Source organism: Gallinula chloropus (assembly GCF_964237585.1).
Source record: "Gallinula chloropus genome assembly, chromosome: Z".
Taxonomy (NCBI): Eukaryota; Metazoa; Chordata; class Aves; order Gruiformes; family Rallidae; genus Gallinula; species Gallinula chloropus.
The window spans coordinates 44,500,383-44,520,248 of NC_140089.1; the positions used below are offsets into that span (position 1 = coordinate 44,500,383).

Consider the following 19,866-nt stretch of genomic DNA (forward strand, 5'->3'; position numbering starts at 1 on the left):
TCAATAACTGCATGCATCTATCATGATCACTACATTTTCTATACTAATGCTTCGACAATTGTTGAATTTATTCATCAAGGATGCACAGGACTGGGTAAGGATAGCCCTTAAGCTATCAACAAAAATGGTGTAACATAGATTTAAGGAATGCTCTAGCCTGTTTGCAAACCCTTGCTCCTCTAGATTTCAGCTCGGGAAGTCGTTACAAAAAGAACACAGTACGACATGGCATTCACCTTTATTAGCCACCTGAAGAGAAGCTTACAGTGCATCACTGAATAATGCACAGTTTACAGCTAGGTTCTTCAAAAACAGAGTCCTCCAAGAGGAATGTGCCTTCCTGACAGAAAGCTCTGTGTGAGGGCACCAGAAGGCGGCACCACAACATATTTACCTGTGTGGAGAACTAAGGACCTGTTCCACAGGCTTCCTGAGGAATAAATGGCTAACAACAAATTTGAAGCACCAACATGAATAGGAATTAATTAGCCCAAGTTCCCTTATTTACTACATGAGTTCGTGAAGTCTCCTGGCGCACAACCCAAAGACCTCAGGGAGGAATACAAGCACAGGCTGTAAAAGGTAGCATGAAGAATATATTAACAATACACACAGAAGCTCTTTTTATTCTGTATTATATTATACCATAAGGGTCAGGAGTCTAGCACTACATGTCCAAATCCTCCTGTTGTTGAGGCAGATTATTCTGATGCCTCAATGTATGGGAATTAAGCAGATGCAGGATCTAAGTTACTGCTCAGATCAAAGGATCTGAGCTCCTGCACCATCCCCTTGTCTTTAGAATTCTCAGGAGATACCAGAAAAATGCAAGTCTTAAAGAACAATATGAGAGAAGTGCAGAGGGGTGTTACAACATACCTCTGAGGCTCTGGATCAGTCGTTCATTTACTGTGATGTTACTTATCAGCACTGCCTGGGAAAAGCAAAACAGAAAACAATGTTTTTACTGCACAGGACACTGTTACCATTAACACTACAAACAAAACCAGCCAAAGCACATGTAACAAGTCATATTCTTTAAGAAGTGCTGGGCTACAGCCAAACACAAAAACTTTCAGCTACTTCGGAGATTAACTATTACACAGACTTGTTTTAACTCAGGTTTCCCCAGTAAACAGCAGGGGGTGGGAAAATAAATCACTGCATTAAATAAAAAGAGGAGAAATTTGAAGAGTCTGTTACTAAAGTTGCTTGATGCTTTATTCTCGTTTAATCTCACGACTGCAGTCACAGTCAGATTTAGTGTATCTATCCCTTGAAGGATAAATACAGTGCAGCACAGCTGGCTATTAACTACCGTCTCACCAGGGAATCAATACACCTGCATTCAGGCATACGAAGATGAGCTATGAAAGCATTAGTCATAGAGATAGAGCATTAGTCATAGCACATCAAGGAACTCCACAAAAGCAACATGAAGCTCTTGCATTGTGTCTTTTCTGTCTTCTCCCTCACTTTGATAAATGAGTGCTAGAGTGACCTTCTTCCATTCCCTCACTTTGCTGTCTCAATCTGAAGAGCCAGCCAACATCAGAACGTTTTGTCTGTTCTTTCATCAGTCCCCCTCTACCAACCCATATATAAACATTCCCCCAACACCTGAATATTAACAGAACTAAGGCAAGTCCAAACAAAATTAATTCCTGTGAGCAAGATGCAGGGTAGTTCAGATTCATACTTCAGATTTATCATGTCCGGTGCAGAAGGGTCTTCTTAAGACTACAAAAAGATGAGATCCACTGACCCTTCAGAACAATACAGTCCCATTTCAGGAACACACTTCTTATGCTTCACTGTCAATTTCTTTCCTTGTTATCCTTCTTCCAGGAAACCCCAATGTTCTCCAGGGGTCCTATATCAGAACTTCCCTCTTACAAGGAGAGGCTGAGGGACATTTTAGCCTTGAGAAGACCGAGGGGGGAATCTTATCAAAACTTCTAAGTACTTGAGGGGTGGGTGTCAGGACGATGGGGTCGGTCTTTTTTCAGTGGTGCTCAGTGACAGGACAAGAGGCAACGGGCATAAACTTGAATATAGGAAGTTCCACCTAAACATGAGGCAAAACTTCTTTACTGTGAGGGCGGCAGAGCACTGGAACAGGCTGCCCAGTCTCCATCTCTGGAGACATTCAAAACCTGCCTGGATGCTGTCCTGTGCAACCTGCTCTGGGGGATCCTGCTCTGGCGGATGTTGGACTAGATGATCATGTTGGACTAGATGATCGTCAGCAGTCCTTTCCAATCCCTATCATTCTGTGATGTTAATGCTTCAATAGAAATGCCAAGTTCCTTGATTATCACCTCCAAGGTTTGCATCACTGGCCATTACCAGACACTATGGATGGACTAGAAAGAGCTGTACGAAGTAGCAGCTTCAGGTTCCCACAGTTTGGTATGTTGGGTTGAGGTTTTTTCCCCTTAAAATGAAACTCCCAAATACCAGGAACACTTATTTGACAGTAAATCAAATAAGTAGCAAATGTTTTGTACCCTAGCACAATTAACCTTTGTGATTAGCTGAAGTAAATAAAATAATTTGTCACGTGAAAAATACTCCTTAAATCACAAGGGAACACAAAGCATACCTTGATCTTTTTGGATTGCATATAAAATGTCCTTTCCTCAATGCCACACCTACCTCCCTGGACTTCTGGTAAGAGTCCAGGAAAGAAAGAAAGAAAGAAAAAAAAAAATCACAAAAATCTAGTTAGCTGTTTAACTTGAGCAGGAACTGCTGTTTAATAATTTACAGGGCAGTGCTCCAACTGCCAGCTTTCAATTTGTTTGTATCAATGTCAAGTCTTCCATTCCTCCTTCTGTCAGCCAAACATTAAGTAAGCTTCACCTCATGGCTGTGAACTAGGCAGACAGTATTTTGGGGCAGGAGGGTTATGCAGGCCAAGAAAACAAACTGCTGGGAAATACCCAGCAAACATGGGCCAAAACTCAGTTCTGGAAAGAAACATTTTAAAACTGATTCTGCCTATGAAACAATACCTATGATCCCCACGAGTGAGAATTTACCTTTTGAAACTCACTTTATCACCGAAATCTTCTGTGACAGAGTAACTCTGTAACACAAAACTAACTCCTTTAAATGTGCAAGCATACCTAACACCAGGGTCCTTGTGACTGTCACAGAGGAAAAGTTCATCTCCTGATTGGAGTCAATGCTGAGGAAGGCAGGTCTTCAGAAAAATAAAAACACTCAAAAGCCACACGGTCACCAGCAGCGATGGAAAAACCTTGCTGCAGCCAGAAAGCAAGATTTTTTAATGACAACTGCCAGAGATGTTATTTGTTTTTGTTATTCACCACAGAACATGTCTACATAAGTTGTACTCCACGTTAAGTTACTGCTTAAAGACGTAACGCAGAAATACGTGCCTACAAGGAGGTTCTGAGGTACATGATTTCAAGGCATCACCCTTCAAGTGCATGCTGTGAACTATGTGAACGTACTTGATCTGATTAATGCCTTACGCAATGGTCTCCATGATGGTATTCCCTGGAGGCATCACTACAGGAACTCCTTCAGCATTTGCTACCATCGTAAACCAACCCAACCGACGCACACGGAACTGATGCTGGTATGTGCTTCCTAACACTGAGTACACACAGTGTGTATAAAAACATGAGATAGCACAGGGGGGGGAAAGGAATAAAACAACAACAAAAAAAAAAACCTTGATGAGGGTAAACACGGGTTTCAGAACTGAAATGTAAGAAAAAAGGAGCTTCACATTCACAAATACAGCTCCCACAAGGAGAGGGAAAAAAAAAAAAAGAGCCACAGCACCAATAAATCAGATGCTAAGAACAAAACCATACTGGGAACAAAGCAAGCTGGGAGGGCAAGTTTTATACATGCAGCAGCAAGCATTTACAATTAAACAGGGAGAAGAACATCATCTATTTCATCGTTAACTCAAACTGATCTAAGTCCCTAGTTCAAAATAAGGAGCAGCTCTGCCTTGCACACTGGTACTGCTCCCCACCACCAATGCTGACAGTGCAGCACAAGCCATATTTTGGTTATGTTGTTCACTTCTTAATTAAATCTGGAAATTCCCACCTCTCTTCTCAATTTTTCCAAACACACCTTGCCCCACACACACACTTCCCTAGTAACATCTATCATCAATTCTTTTCTCTGTTTGTAATCTTCTTCACCACTTTGAAATAATCTTCAGGAGTAAAGAAGAAAGGCTTTTTTTTTTTTCTAGAACATGAGATTAATGGCTAACTGCTTATTAGTAAACTGGGGAAAAAGCTAATTCTTAACAAAGCATTTCCTTTCTAGGCTGGTCTATGCACTGTACACTCATGTATACTTCAGTGGAGGAACACCAATTGAAGCAAGTCTAAAACAAAGTCCAAAATGGAGGAGATATTGTTTATTTATACCTTTTTCTCACTGAACTGAATTACAGTGGCTCCACCAACTTCAGCAAAGCAACCCTTCCCCCAACTACCACCACCAAAAACATTTTTAAAAAACAAACAACCCACCTCTATTCCCTATCCTGGTAAATCACCTGGAACTTAATTTTGTTTCAAAGCAATCTAATTAGCAATTTTTTGGTTGTTTGGTTTTTTTTTGTGATGAAGGACATATGCCCCATGAGGTGGTGCAGCTCAGCCCTCAAAACTGCAGAAGCCACAGAAATTCTAAAGTTAACAACTTCTCACACTCTCAGTGGAAGAAAGGAGGTTGACACATACTAATAGAAATTAGATTTCCAGGGCAACAGCAACTGGATCAGAGAAAAGACCTCTGCAGCTATAGAACTTCCTTCACATTATTACGTTTAATTAAAATCCAAGTAGTAAACAGTGTAAAAAGAACCCTATGTTATGTGAATCTCAGTAACAAACCTTTACAGGTATATATAATGCACTTTCTGCTTTTCTTTTGTCCATTCATTTTGCTATGAAGAGGTAGAAGTGTTGCAGAAGTTAGCACTTAAGCTACACATACTCTGAATCTCCACTGTTTGGGTGTTTACAGCTCAGCTGTGCCCATTCCACACATTTTTTTCCTCTGACACGTGAAAATATATTTTAAACAGAGGTAGCAGCCTTCTAGACCCCTGCTGTACCAGTTATGAGTAAGCAGGCAGATTTCTCTTCCTAGTTTAGCAGCACCATGCTATGGCAGGGAGAGTGGGGTGTGATGAAGCACTTGCTTTTCCTTACAGCCTTTTCAAAACCGGCAGATGCAACATCATTTGGTTTAAAAAAAACAAAACCAAAACACACATAGGCACCTTCTCCTTTCCACTCTGTGCCCTCACCCCTCCCTGCTCGCTGTCATTCCTTCTGAGCAGAGCAGGCTCTCTGCATACCAACAGATATTTTGTCTCTGAAGGCTGTGCTGGGAATTGAAATTTTCCCAGAGGGAGGGGATCTGGGAGCAGCTGTGCCAGTGTTAGAAGACATGAGCAACGGGACAGTGACGTGCTTCACATATAATGTACAAAGTTCCTCCCCTCAGTAAAAAAAGATGCGGGCTAGGGAAGAATTAAATAAATCCAAAGAAAATGACAAACCACAAAACAAGTTCTAGCAGTTAAAGATAAGCGAGATTACACATATTGTTCTCCTGTTACACTCTTCAGAGAGACAATTGTGGCTGCCTGCACCCCTGAAGCTAGGAGTCCTGAATAACAACTGTACTTTAGGAAATTGCTTATGGATTAGAAACATTTGCACTCCTGATTCTTTATCTGTTGTTACAAAGCGTTTGTATAAGCTCTCTTGATCTCTTCAGTCTATTTCTGTATGCATTTCCAGAAGCCATTTGCTAAATCTACATTAATCCTGAAAAATTCTAGCAGATTTTTTAAAAGCAGACTGGTGACAGAAGTGTTTTATACATGCCCAGACCTCAGAGAATAATAACGACCGCAATTTCCTGGGATTAACTTGCCTCAGTGAATGGCCAGACAGCAGGGTGTTCCAGACCCCAGCTACCTCCCACCCTCTATGCCCTCACCCTGTAAGTAGCACAGTAACAGTGGCAGATCCAACTCGAAGCAGTTACCACACTGCCACTGCCTAACGTGGTAAGTATCTCACTGGCGTGTTAGTGTGGTTTGAAACTAAACCAGTGGCATGATTATCCCGTATTTTACCACCAGAGTAGTAAAACACAGTAAACAGAGATGAACTGCAATTAAGATGGGTCTCACATGTTACTTGATATTTGCTTTTGGTAAGCAGTCCAGATTGTGAAACTTTGCTCCTTTATAGATTTCTTAGCCACAAGAAACCGTAATACCCCTCTGAAAAAGAGGGGGGTTTGAGACAGACTATTCAACTCCTACACATCTGCTGAAGGCACTCTCATTTTTCTTTAAGAAGAACAAGGACAAAATAAAATCTCATTTATCACAAAGACCTAATTAGTTAGACTTTATATTGCTTATAAAGTGAGTTGAGAGACTAAAGGTTTGAATTGCATTCATCCTTCCTGGACTAGGTAAATACTTGCTGCTAATCACCATGGGGCAAATAAAAGTTCAGGACAAGGAACAAGGTTCCCATAATCAGAAAGGTTGAATTCATTACTTGGCTTCCAGTAATCCCAGATCCCCTGGCATCCACAGAGATGAAAAACAAGGATGTGTGTGTGCCTCTGTATGTATACAAATGTGTGTGTATGCACGTGTGAATATACCACACAAACTTATACATGAAAACACACACACACACAAAAAGCACTCCAACAGCCTTTTCTTATATTCTTCATCCCCCTGTTAAATAACCTCTGATCCTACACAGCTTGTTCCCATCAAGGTCCTTACTGAGGAGGACTAAGCTTTTCCTCTCTTCTCTGTAACCCTATCGAGGCATTCCTAAATTACAGTGGATGAATCCATACTACCTTACCTGATACAATATTTTGGAAAAACAAAAAAAAAAACCACAACCCACAATAAACCCCAGGTTCCTGGTAAAACAACTCTCCCTTCTTTTAAATTACAGTTGTAAAACAAACACCATCTGTGCAGGATATTTGCTCATGTGTCGCAACAAGGGTGAATTCTGAATGTGCCACAAAGTGGTGCACAGGCAGCTACATGCTCATTCTCAGGCTTCTCAGATGTGCTCTTCTCCAGTCACAAAAGGCAGAAGACAGGACATGTGTCCACTGCACCTCTTTTATCTAATGCTTCCTGTAGCATCAGCTCCTGGGCTTTCAACATCAAGCTTTGTAGAACTTGATGTTGAAAGCCCATTACTGAACAACTTTATTTTAGGATTTTGGAGGGAAAAGCAATACATAGAACAGCTATGGCCCCAAAATCTACCTTGCCAAGTATCCTGTCACTAACACTGGATGCCAAATCAACAGGAAGGCACAGTATTTTCCAAGGAGCAGGTACTTCTGGATGAGGAACACTTAGGGCTGGAGCTGGAACAAACACCTTTGTATTGGGTGACAGGGGAGGTGTTTGTCCAAAATTATCCATTTACTTTTTAGTCCACACAGACTCACTACAACTGGGCATTATGGATGTCACACATTTGCAGCTTCACCACCTATTGCATGAAAAGCACTTCTGCCTTGTAGGAACTACAACTTGCTTGTAGTCACATTTGAAGTCTGTCAATGGATGGAGAACAGCTACATTTTCTCTCTCCCAGCCTCAAGACTTTCCACACCATTCAGAATCCTGGAGATTCCCACAATGGCTCCCTGTAACTAGCTGTTGTACAGCCTTTCACCTACACCTAGGATTCCTGTACAGAAACTACTGCACTACTGGTGATACTTTGTTTGTGTGCCATAAATTTTAAGCAGCGAACCATCGCCTAATGGTGAACCCTTTACCTCAAGAGCACCTATTATCATCAGGTATGTCTGCTCAGTCTGCTGAAAATAATAGTCCTGGAAAGCTGATCTATAAACTTCAGTCAAGAGACTCCACAGGAGAAGCAATAAACCCAGAATAAATACTCTCTTCTGGTAACAACAAGAAAAATGATACTTACAGCTACCAGACACGTCTGAGACAACAGCAGCACACCGAGGAAAATTCACATCAATACTCTTTGCAAGATACTGCACAGCAGTATTTGTACCCACTGCTATTTGAGTAGGTACATTCACATTCTTTACTAAGGACTTCACTCCTCTGGCAATGCCACACTGTCAGGAGCACTGCCACAAAAGGCTAGTCTAACCTTCTGATGCCTCCCCATGCTACTGGCTTTTGGAAGCAGAAGACCAAGGTCCCACAAAATTTGTAATGCATTTTAAAAACAAACATCAGCCATCTGTGCCTACAAATGTATACAAATATGTGGGCTGCTACAGCTTCTTTTCCTTAAGTTTTAAAACACTAGCACACAGGAAATAAAACAAAAGAGGCCAACCCAAGATGGGTAACAATGATTTATAGGGGGGTAGAGGTTTTATTCAGATGTGCTGTTACGTGCAGCTTCTAACATTCCACGTATTACACACTGACTGCTATAATGTGCATTCAATGTCCACTTCCTAAATGTTATACAATTAAATGCTTTGCCTCAACAACACCAACTGCATGCCCACCAGTTGCAACACTGGAGCAGTCTTACAGAGAGTACCTTGGCAAACCAGTCTCACAGAAAGCCGTGGCTGTAAAAGGCCCTACCTTCTCTTCCTGATGTACTCGGTTGACGTTTTCCATCTGAAAGCTGTGCAAGGACTGGATTTTGTCAATCTGCTGTCGCTGCTTCTCTAGCTCCCCTTGGAATTCATTCTTCTTGAGCTCCACAGCACCCCTCTCCGCTGCCGCCCTGCGGACTTTGCCTTCCAGATCCATGACTCGACCCTAAGGAAGAGAAAATTAGCCAAAGCAAACAGAAGTGCTTCCCCCTAGTAGGGATCTTCTCAGATGCTTTCAAGGAAGAGAAAAATTCGCAGAATTAACAATGCTAATGTCACTGAAGTCTTGTGTCAGCTGATGATACCTGCCACAGACACAGACTGGTTTTACACAAATTACCCATACAGCACGTTCTGTAGAGACTACCAAAATTCAGTCACAAGTAAGAGAAATGCAAAGCTGCCTCAGTACTTGAGCAGATACATTCGTTTACAAGGAGAAAATCATAATTATTTGAGATTACTTCAACAGCAGTGATGATCAGAGGAAAATTCAACACCATCATGTAGTGCACATATGAACACAGAAACACCAGGTCATGAATGAAGCCCAATGCTACTGACTGCTTTTTATTTAGAGTACCAATTCAGTTTTGCAGGACATCGTTTCTAAATATTCTGAGATAAATTCACTCTTTGGCAGCAAGAATGAACACAAAGACACATGGGGATGTCCTGCATTTGGCAGAGATAGAGTTAATTTTCTTCCTGTCAGCGGGTGCAGTGCTGTGTTTGGGATTCAGAATGACAGCAGTGCTGATAACACACTGATGTTTTAGTAGTTGGCAAGCAGTCAAGGGCTTTTCAGTTTCTCATGCTGCTCTGCCAACAGCAAGGTAGGGGGCATGCAAGAAGCTGTGGGGGTATACAGCCAGGACAGGCAACCTGAACTGGCCACAGAGATATGCCATACCATGGCATCATGCTCAGTTTATAACTGGTGGGTGAGCTGAGAGGCTGCACAGCAGCTTGTGAGGGATCTTAGGGTCTTATGCAGCAGCAGCCTGGGGCCTTGAGCAGCAGCTGGGGGTCTCACACAGCATCAACTTCAAGGTGATGGCATGTGTCTTCTCAAGTGACTGTCACACACAACTAAGCCCTGCTTTCCTGCAGATGGCTGAGCACCTGCCTGCCCATGGAAGCAGGGAATGAATCCTTTGTCTTGCTTTGCTTGAGCAGACTGAGAGGTGTGACTTGCATGGCATAGGTTTTGGATGGTGAAAAGCTGTGCTGCTCATCACTTGGTTTATATATATTACTTATTATTATCTTCCTTTTTTTGGGGTGTCTATTAAACTTTTTATCTCAAGCCATGAGTTCTCTCACTTTCCCCTCTTCCAATTCTCTTTCCCATCTCACTGGGGTAAAGCGAGCAAGGAGCTCGATGGGGCTTAGATACTGGCTGGAGCTAAACCAGAAAATATCAAAATAATTTACCCAGGCAGAAAGACCTGGGAACTCCAGATGGATTAAGAAATAGTTCTAATAAAAACTGTGCATCTTCCAAGACTTCAAGAAAATTGACTACATATTACATCACAGTATGCTGCACATTACTGCTCACATACTCTGCTTCTCTGCCAGAGAAAGCAAGAGAACAGAAAGGAGGTGGGGGGCGGGAGGGGAAACACCTGCAGTTTAGCTAGAAAGAGCAAAGCAAAGCACTTATTCCATTTCAGCCATAATGGCTGCAAAGTCTTGCCAACAAATAAAGAGACTGACAGAGTGCTTCAGAAGCTCCATCCTCACCTTCAGCTATGCTTTTATTTCATTCAGAGTGCATGACTACCTGAAGTGAAATGATTTTCAAGCTTACTTTGGGAGAAATGTACAAGATTACATGGTAAATCAGTAACAGTAGAGAGGATCTTACATCTCTAGGTGACTGAGATCAAGAATAAGTTAGTATGGTATCTTATTTTCCTCGTTATCAGCTGCTTCATGGCTGTGCAGCAAAGCTTCAGCAGGACTGACACAGTTATTACCTGCTGGCAGCCACCATCCTGAAGCCACTGACTAAAGGGAAAACAAGGGATGGCCAGAGTCCCAGAAGACAGGGCATCACACCCTCCACCAAAGGCAAGCTAAGAAATACCCTTCACCACAGGGCCAGAGACACATGTTCTGTTTGAATAAAGCCCACTGCAGGGTGAAACGCAGTTCAATTCCAACCACTGTCAACTCAGTACCAGAATTTGGCTCAATTACAAAGAAGATACAAATCCAGTGGAAAAACCTGGGAGGAGCTCTCACCAGCCACGTGTAATCTCCTGGTTGTTAACTTAAAAAAAAGAACCAAACCAACAAAAAACCCCCACACTGTCACAAACCAGAAACCTTCTTCAGGTACTCCTCTATTTCAGAAAGTATGATCCAGAAAGGATTAAAACCCAAGCTCAACAGTCACAGAATATACAGATAGAATTAGAAAAATAGCAGGCAAGGTAACTATTCCATTTGAGTTGTACATCCTTTTTAGGAAAGTTTTCCAGAAACATGAATTCAGATTTTTTTAGACAGTGTTTCTTAACAAGCTAGATTTCCTTGTACTTGGTAGGAAAGCATGCAGATGTCCTTATAGGTCATTTAAGAAAAAGAAAATCTAAGGAGATAAGCAAATTGCAGGTGCCCATTTGGATTAAAAATGGAGTGCCAGTCTCAGTGTACACTTAGGAAGCCAAACAAGAGCATGGCATCTGCCACATCTGTAAACTGAAACAGCAGAAGACACCTGAGCTCTTCTGTGTGAGCAGAAGTAACAAGCACCATACACACAGATCTTCCAAGTTCTGGGTCCCTTTTGTCTGCAAACAGGCATTTCTCCAGTTCCCCCCCCCCCCCCCCCAAACTCCCCACCTCCCACTACTGAGAAGGAACAACTGTAATTTTCTGTGAAAATTCCTACATCAAGCTGAAGCTCCTGGCCCACCCAAACGCACAGGAAGGACCACTCTTTCTGGGGACTACATTTATTAAACACAGAAGTACAAGACAACATGCAGAGCGACAGGGAAGTTACCTGCAGATCCACGCTGCGAGAACTTGCAACCCAGTAGTTGAAACCCAAGACAATGATGCAGGCCACGAGCACGGCCACAAGGAGAGGTGGAGACTTCATTCCTCGGCAGCTGCTTCCTAGCCCTACCATCCCAAGAAAAAAACCAAACACGAAGAACCACACAGCGTGGAAGCCTGCAAATTAAAACAGACACATTGAATGGTGCTGCCTGCTACACTTATTTTGTACACACAATCAAAGTTTTACCACACTAACGCAGCAGGTCCTTGGCTGAAGGGACTACACCCAGCAAGGTAGGCCTACTGTCTAGGTACGTCCATCTGAAGGGAAAAGAGAGGCTATCTTCTACCATCAGCTTCACATAAAGCCTCACATGGACTCAAGGGGAAAGTTCTGAATATTCCTAACAATACAATGAAAATCTGCAATGACAGAACAAACCAACCACTTTTTTGCCGTATATTCCACCCAAAATGCTAGTTAAACAACACTGGTGTACACAAAGAGGACAGATTCCTTGTTATCTCATTCAGTTGGAAAATAAACTGAAGTCTCCCTGTTTCAGGAGTAACTTGTAATATGCTTCTCCAACCTGGGTGCTTTTGATTTATTGCCTCTGATAATACTATTTTAACTTCTGGTTCCAATCCTGTAAATAAATCAAACTGAACCAAATCACTTTAAGGATAACCTAGAAAAAAAAAAAAAAGAAACCACCAACATACCAACCCACAAACCCTAAAGAATAAAAACACCAAGAGGACAGCAAACATTGTTCATTTCAAGGGTAAGTTGTATTAAATGATGTTTGTTTTGATCGTCAGCTGCTTTCTCCGCTCCTAACTGGAAATAAATAACCTTGCTTTAACGTATAAGCAGTAGTAAGGGTACTACTGGTTGCTACTGAGACCTGGGTTGCTTCTGTGGAACCGCTCATTTAAGCAAAAAAGTTAGGACAATTCTGTTTGAAAAAGGACATATTCATCCCACGAGATGAAAAAAAACCCCTCATCTTTATGAGTGTACTAGCACCTAGATCAATGAATCCCCAAATTCCACCAGGAATCCTGGACACAGTTTGTGACAGATTGCTCTTTCATAAACTAAGATCAACTTTCTTCTCTTCTTGCACTCCTGCAGACAGAATCCAGCAGAAACGAGCACAGAAGATCAAATGGAGAGCAAGGACAGATGCATCGCAAGACACTACCTAAAACTGAAATGGGTACCTCTACTGCTAGGTGCAGTCTCTCAAGGTGCACACTCTTAAATAAGCCAACTTCTTCCCTGCAGATGCAATGGACAGGTTGTGAAGTATTTAAAAATGAATAAAGAGTAGCAACTCTCGAAGGGTTTACATGTGGACATATGCTGCAATCACAGGGGAGGAAGGTGATGTCAGCAGTTAGCAGCTGCAGAAACGCTGATTCTACTTGTACATCCAGCACTTAAGTCCTTCACCAGCTCACCTTTACCTAAGCATACGCCTCCGCAAAACCCCATCTTGGTATTCAATTCATGATATAACCCTTTTTATCTTCCGCTTTTCTCAGCTTGGAGTGCAAAATACTGACAGACTGGTGAAGGGTTTGAATCTATTTTTTCATCTGAAGTCTGTGAATTTGTTTACATCTGGCGACAGGGTATGTATGTATGTATGTATGTATGTATGCATGTATGTATGTATGGAGCCCAAGAGCAAAAACACAGCTTCCTGAGAACACTGCCTCACACACATACCCACAAAAATTAATCAAGCCCCAAGCAGATCAAAAAAAGCATGCATAGCAGCACAGGTCTGACACCCAAGGCCAAATTCTTGCCCAAGGAAACCTTGGCTCCAGAGCAAACTGACACACAGAGCACAGCTCCTGCGGACACCCGTGGGGGCCACAGGCTGCCGAAAAAGCAAAGGCGTGGGGAAGAGCCATGGAGTTTTTGTTGTAAAGCAAACAAACCCCTGACACAGTAGGCTAAAACTGCACACAGAGGTACACAGAAATTTCCAATACAAAGCTAAGAATTTCTAACACGCATGCATCTAGCACAAGCTATTCCCCTGCTGTGTCACCCAAAGAGGGGCGCCTGAGAAATACAGGGCCACCTCACCACTTAGATTCCCTAAAACCCAAGAGCAACAGAAGTCCCAAGTGGCAAAAAAGGAGAGGTGGAAAGTTGGGATGATCAGCGCTGCCACATCAACTCAGACAAAATAACTGACTCATTCTGGCTTACTGGAATGAAATACAACATTTCAAAACACCTACATGGGAACTTGTCATGAAGTCATTCCTACCCCCTTCTTCGTTTCAAGAGTTGGTACACTCAAAACCATGGAAAATTTACTGAACACAGCACTGCAGCAAGACAGGGTGCATCATTCCAACTGTTACTTGAGTCAAATAATCACCATTTTCCTCCTGTCAGTCAGGAACAGAGAAAGCAGTCCACATTCCCAGCAGAAGGAACTGGCACTGGAATTTAACTACTGGATAAACCCGCAGGTCTAGCTGCTTAGCTCACAAGTCCTCAGAGGTGAAGGAATCTTGTTTGGAGGCAGGATGACCAAGTGCACCACACAGCTCAAAGCACAGGTGCAACACCGTGTTAGAATGCCCATACACCCACTGAGTGCACAAGCCCTCAGCAGCCCTTCTGTTTTCAGCTATCAAAAACAAGGGGGCAAGAAAGCCCTGACTTCACCACAGCATATTTGATCTCAAAACATCATCCTTGCTAGCAAATGCAGCCCTGTTTGCCCTTAAAAGGCTTCATGTTGATTGGGAAAGTATCTTTATGCTGAAGAGACGGGAAGAGAAAATGAAGAGGAAAGAGATGAAACACCAAAAAAGGATCTTCTGTCTGAACACGCAGACCCAAAACACTACACTGATTGCAATACTGATAGTCCCCCTGCCATGAGTTTAAAAGTAACGACTGTTTCAAGTTTCTATCGTGGATACACAGGTGAATTTTGGAGGAGAAATAAGCAAATCAGCTCAGTAAGTACATTTGCATGGAAACGTATTTGTACATCCTGTTTTCCAGGAAACATCTGGTTTGATAGCTGAGTTGAAAATAAAATGAGTTTCTGATTTTACAGCTAAGAAAGTGATATTCCTGAACATGAAGGAATCCATCTTTCATCAGTATTTACTGCTGATGTGAAAATGAGATGTTGTTATCACGTGCATAATGCTCTACATTTGGTAGAGCATAAATGCCTGACTTCTCCACAGCAGATGCCATCTTTCTGCTTGGCCAACCTAGCAGGGCTTCATTGAGGGGGATATGTTTTAGACTCTGAGATGTTCAAGCAAACTAACCACATAGCATAGTTTTATTTCCCATATTAATATACTATCAATCTGAGCAATTCTTTCTGTTCCAGTATTCAGCTGAAGTAGGATAGCTGGTACTCAGCAAACTTCCAATCAAAAAGCGTGCCAACCAAGTCTCAAGACCAAGACACAAGAGGCAAAGACAGAGCAAAACACCTTGTGCACTTCAGGCTCCCAGAAGAAAAGCCAAATCTCTCTGTATTTGCAAAGACTCGTCAAGCAGGAACAAGCAGAACAGATGAAGAATTCAGGAACAGCAGTGCACGGCCAGGGGAAAGCAGAAAGGGTCCCTTACCTGCCCAGAGCCGACTGACCACCACCTCCACCACCCAGCCACAATGCCAGAGTAAGTCAGAGCAGCACAGGGACACTGTACCATGAGTAACCACTGAGAAGTGAAGGCACATCTTACTTGGAGGTCTGCAACCCCAAGTAAGGACAGAGATTTAGGAAAAACCCTCTGGAAAGACAAGGCCGTAAATGGAGACGTACAGGGGAAAAAAACCAACAAGGCACCTAAGGGCCACCCCAGCCATACCAGCTAACAAGTGACTGCTCTGCACAGGCTGGGAAAACTTCCTCCCATTAAGGAGCCCCCACAGACAGACCCACCTTCTGCAGACTCTTCACCAGTATCTGGAGGAAATTATCTGAGTTTTTTCAGATGTTTCCATGAAATTCCTAAGTCTGACTGCTTGAGTAAAAATGTATCATCTTAGCCAAGCAGGCTAGTCAAAAATTTTTCATGGACATGACCAAATGAGACTAAAAGGTACTAGAAACCAGAATTTTAAAGGAAACCCAAATTAAAAAAAAATACCCAAACCCCCCAAAAATCCACCCAACACACACCCCACCCCCCCAATAATGCCCAAACACCCCACTTTTTAACATGTTACTCCATAAAAATCTCATGGTTTGGGGACAGATAAAAATGCAGAGGTGACAGAAATTAGACAAATCCTTTCATTTTTATCTTCACACATACAGTTAACATAGAGTAGTGATCATCTTTAAATGATATATCCAGTTGTTGGTTCTCACTTACGGCTGGATGCTACCCACAAGTACCACCACTCACAGCAGCCACCTGGTGAGAGTCTGTTGCAGCCAGCAGGAACCTTTATGCTTTGAAGGGTGCACTGACAGCCTTCAGGGGTCAGAAACTGTGTCCAATACACCATCACAAAACATGGCACACATCCATGTGCTGCCATCCTCTCTGCAGCAACACTCTCTGGGATTGGCCTTTATTCAAGTTTGAAAGTCAAAAGAGGTCAACCAAATGTTTTTCCAGCTGAGATTTAGTACGTACAATGGACTTTTTTCAGTGATGCCCAGTGACAGGACAAGGGGCAGTGGGTATAAACTTGCATATAGGAAGTTCAACCTAACACCCTTACTGTGAGGGTGGCAGAGCACTGGGACAGGCTACCCTGAGAGATGCTGGAGTCTCCATCCCTGGAGATACTCAAAACCCATCTGGATGCTGTCCTGTGCAACCTGCTCTGGCAGAGGGGTTGGACTTAGATGATCTCCAATGGTCCCTTCCAATCCCTATCATTCTGTCATTCTGTGAACTTAAGCCTGCTGACCACAAACAGATTTCTAAGTAACTTTCACAGAGATCACAAACTGTGGGATGAACGGTAAAAAAAACCCAACAAACCAACAAAACCCCAACACAACCAAACAAGAACTCCTAAAACTTTTAGTAACAGGCACTTTTTAAAGTCCTGTACTCTGGACAACTGGATCACTTCAAAGTGCCAACCAGCCCTCAAAAACCCCCCAAAGTTCAAACACAAATGCCGCTGAGTGACTATTTGCTCAAGCCATCAAGTTACACTTTTTACAGGAACAGGAAGGGGAGAAGCATTTATAGGACAACATGTTCAGGTCTCATTCTTCTCAGGAGTAACTGTAATCTGATACTTCGGTCTCCTTTTCCAACGCATTTTAAACTGCAGATAACAGATCAGAAGAGTATGAAAATATTGAAAAAGTGTTTTGGGGGTGGTCGTAGTGGCTGTTACCACTCCTTCATTAATTATTTTTGAAACCAGGAAGTATCTTTTTTCAAATGACTACTTTACAAGAAGCTAATGACCAACCACCCACAATGTCCCCACCCTTTAACTCATGAAAAAAAAATCCCAAACAGGGATGTGTAGCTAGAAAGATGCCAGAGGTTAAGGTAGGTGTCTGCTCTGATGAAGGAAGTTAGGTAACCAAAGTTAACTTGACAAAAATTTTATAAAGTACCCACAAAAAGTTTCTAGACATGCTGTCTAGCTGTACTTGCAGACAACACCTGAAAACACTGTGTATGAAAACAAAACTAAACTTACATACCTGAAGAATCTCAATAGCTACTCAGACTAACTGTTGTTTTTTCCCATAAAACATGATCTCCTTAGGATCACAATTAACAGGACACCCACTTGATCTTAAAAAAAGACATGAGTACATCAAGTTTAGATGTGTGGTGAGAAAAATCACAGAATTGCTACTGTTCCCCCACCCCTGTAACAATACATGTACATCTTCCACTGTAAAGCATGTAAACCTGCCTGGGGGGTGTGGAGAAATCAGCACTGCAAGTAGTTCCTCAAGCTGGCGAAGTGCTGTTAGGGTGTAACATGAAGGACCATTCAGATGAAGGCAGGTTAGAACTAGATGATCTTCGAGGTCCCTCCCAACGCAAAGCATTCAATGATTTAAAAAGACTCAAGTGAAGCCCAAGGTTAATTAAAAGCCTGATCAATTACTCCTGTCTTTAAGGAATCCAATTAAGTGAAGCCAGGTGCACCTCCCAGGTGCAGGAAATAAACCCAGTGTTTATTGTGCACCCAACAGCTGGGGAGGTGGGGGAGATGTTTTGTGCAGTGGGGCTGGGGAGGTTTCTGGAAGCATGATCTTGCAAAAAGCTGTTGGCCACCCCAGCGAGGGTGAGGGGAGAGAGGTGCCCACAGCTCAGCCTGCGGGGAGGGAAAGCAGCAGGGCTGGCTCCAGGGCAGTGCGAGGGTGGTTGCTTCCAGGGCACAGCCCTGCTTGGAAGAGACCTTGGAAAGGCCATCTGGTCTGACCTTTCCCGGGAAGGGGGCCTGCATGAAATTGCCCCACACCCTGCCCTGTTATGGGCCTTTTTGACTGCTAACACCGTCGTTACTTCTTCCCCTGCTGTGCGCACTCGGGCTGGCTCTGGACTCAGCGCGCCCGTCTCTGCGCAAGCGAGGTGAGGCAGAAAGTGGCACAATGCAGCGCCGTTAGGCGCCGGGTACGCGCGCCGGCCAGACCCAGGCGGATCGCCCCGGCACCTCCGCTGCCATCGACCCGCAAGGACGGCGGAGTTCCCGCGGGACGGAGCCCGCCCGGGGCCGCACCTTGCCGCCTGCTCCGCGGGCCTCGCCTCCCGCCAAGGGCAGCGGCTGACGCCCACCCTCCACCCACCCCACGTCGGAGGCGCAGCTCGCCCTCCACCGCCGGCCAGCCGGCCGAGATGAGCGCAGCGGGGCACACGCAGCCAAGGGTCGGCAGGCCGCGGCTCGGGGTCCCTCACGCTGCGCCGCCCACCCCCGCCCGGGCCGGGCGACCCGCCTCCGCCGTCCGTCTGCCTGCCTCAGCCGCCGCAGAGGCTGCCGTGCCGGGGGACGGGACTCCTGGCAGGCCCGACTACACCAGCCCCCAGCCCAGCTCCGCGGGCGGCGGCCCCTCGCCTCACCTCGCCGTGCCGCTGGCGGCGCCCCCCGCCGAGCAGGAAGGTGGCGGCCGATGCCGCGTCTCCCGCAGCCGCCGCCGCTCTGCCTCGCCGCGGGCGCCGGCGGCAGAAGGCACGGCGGGCAGGAGAGAGGAGAGGAGGGCAGCGCCGGGCAGGAAGTGCTGGGTGCGGAGGAAGTCTGGCGGCCGCAGGGGCAGTGAGCGCTCCCGGGCAGCCCCCGCCCAGCCCCGCCCCGGCCCGCCGCCACCTCCCGGCGCCCCTCGTCTGTGGCACCGCAGGGCCGGGACCGTCCCGCGGTTCAGGAAGGGATATGCCGGCGGCCGCTGCCGCCCGCGCCCCGTCCCACCGGCGCCCCCGCCCGAGGGGCGCCCGGGCTCTGCAGCGGGGCCGGGGTGGCGGCGGACCCCCGCGTCCGCGCCCGCCTGCGGTAAGCCGCCGTGCAGCAGAAGCATCTCCCACCCTGGCCTCCAGCCTGCGCGTTCCGTCCGGCTGGCTCTGGCAGAGCCCTTCGCCGGCGCGTTAGCCGGGATCCGAATTTCCAGTCCCGACCGCCACAGGCGCCTGAGTTGCTGGAAAGGGGCGTGTGGGAAAAGCTGAGTCCCCGAAACCGGAGACGAGTGAAATAAAACGCTGGGGAAAGCCACCTCGGCGTGCGGTGGGCTTTTGACCGCCAAATGGATGAAGCAGGTGTTTCCTTTGTTCGAAAATTCCAAAGGAAAAAAGCAAAAGCAGCGTGCTTCTTCCATGGTCGTTAGCCCGGCCGGATGCTCCCAGCGCCGGGAGATGGCACGTTGCTCCTCTCCACTTGCTTTTGCAAGCGTGAGGTAATCAGAGTGGAAGAGAACAGAAAACCGCTGCGGCAGCAGTTGTGGGCTATGGCCGGCACAAAAGAACCTACCCAGCTCCGGTAGAAGTTGTTATTTTGAGATTGGTTTCCTTAAGGATATGGTAGCTTTAAGACAAAATAATAAAACTTGCAACTGAGCAAAGAGCACGGGTTTATCAGAAATCGCCTTCCGCGTGTCAGACGATAACACCACACACGTGAGCCCCTCTGCCGCTCCTTGAAGGCCGTTTAAAAATCGATCGGCATAAGGCCTGCATTG

The 19,866-nt window shown here is 45.0% G+C and overlaps 1 protein-coding gene across 2 annotated transcripts in view; it reads right to left on the reverse strand.

Moving 5' to 3' along the window:
* Window positions 1-18,899, reverse strand: part of GOLM1 (golgi membrane protein 1) — a 34,770-nt gene extending 15,871 nt beyond the window's left edge. Inside the window, exons 1-4 of one of the 2 annotated variants that reach the window (XM_084278661.1) lie at window positions 18,764-18,899; window positions 11,699-11,871; window positions 8,666-8,845; window positions 880-934 (exon numbers count right to left, since the gene is read on the reverse strand). In XM_084278661.1, coding sequence (XP_084134787.1) covers window positions 880-934; window positions 8,666-8,845; window positions 11,699-11,827 — 364 coding nt within the window. In that variant the 5' untranslated portion in view covers window positions 11,828-11,871; window positions 18,764-18,899. Of the gene's footprint in view, window positions 1-879; window positions 935-8,665; window positions 8,846-10,428; window positions 10,469-11,698; window positions 11,872-18,763 lie in introns of those variants that run through there. The other variant, XM_084278662.1, reaches the window with a different exon arrangement.
* Between the last annotated feature and the right edge of the window lie 967 nt (window positions 18,900-19,866).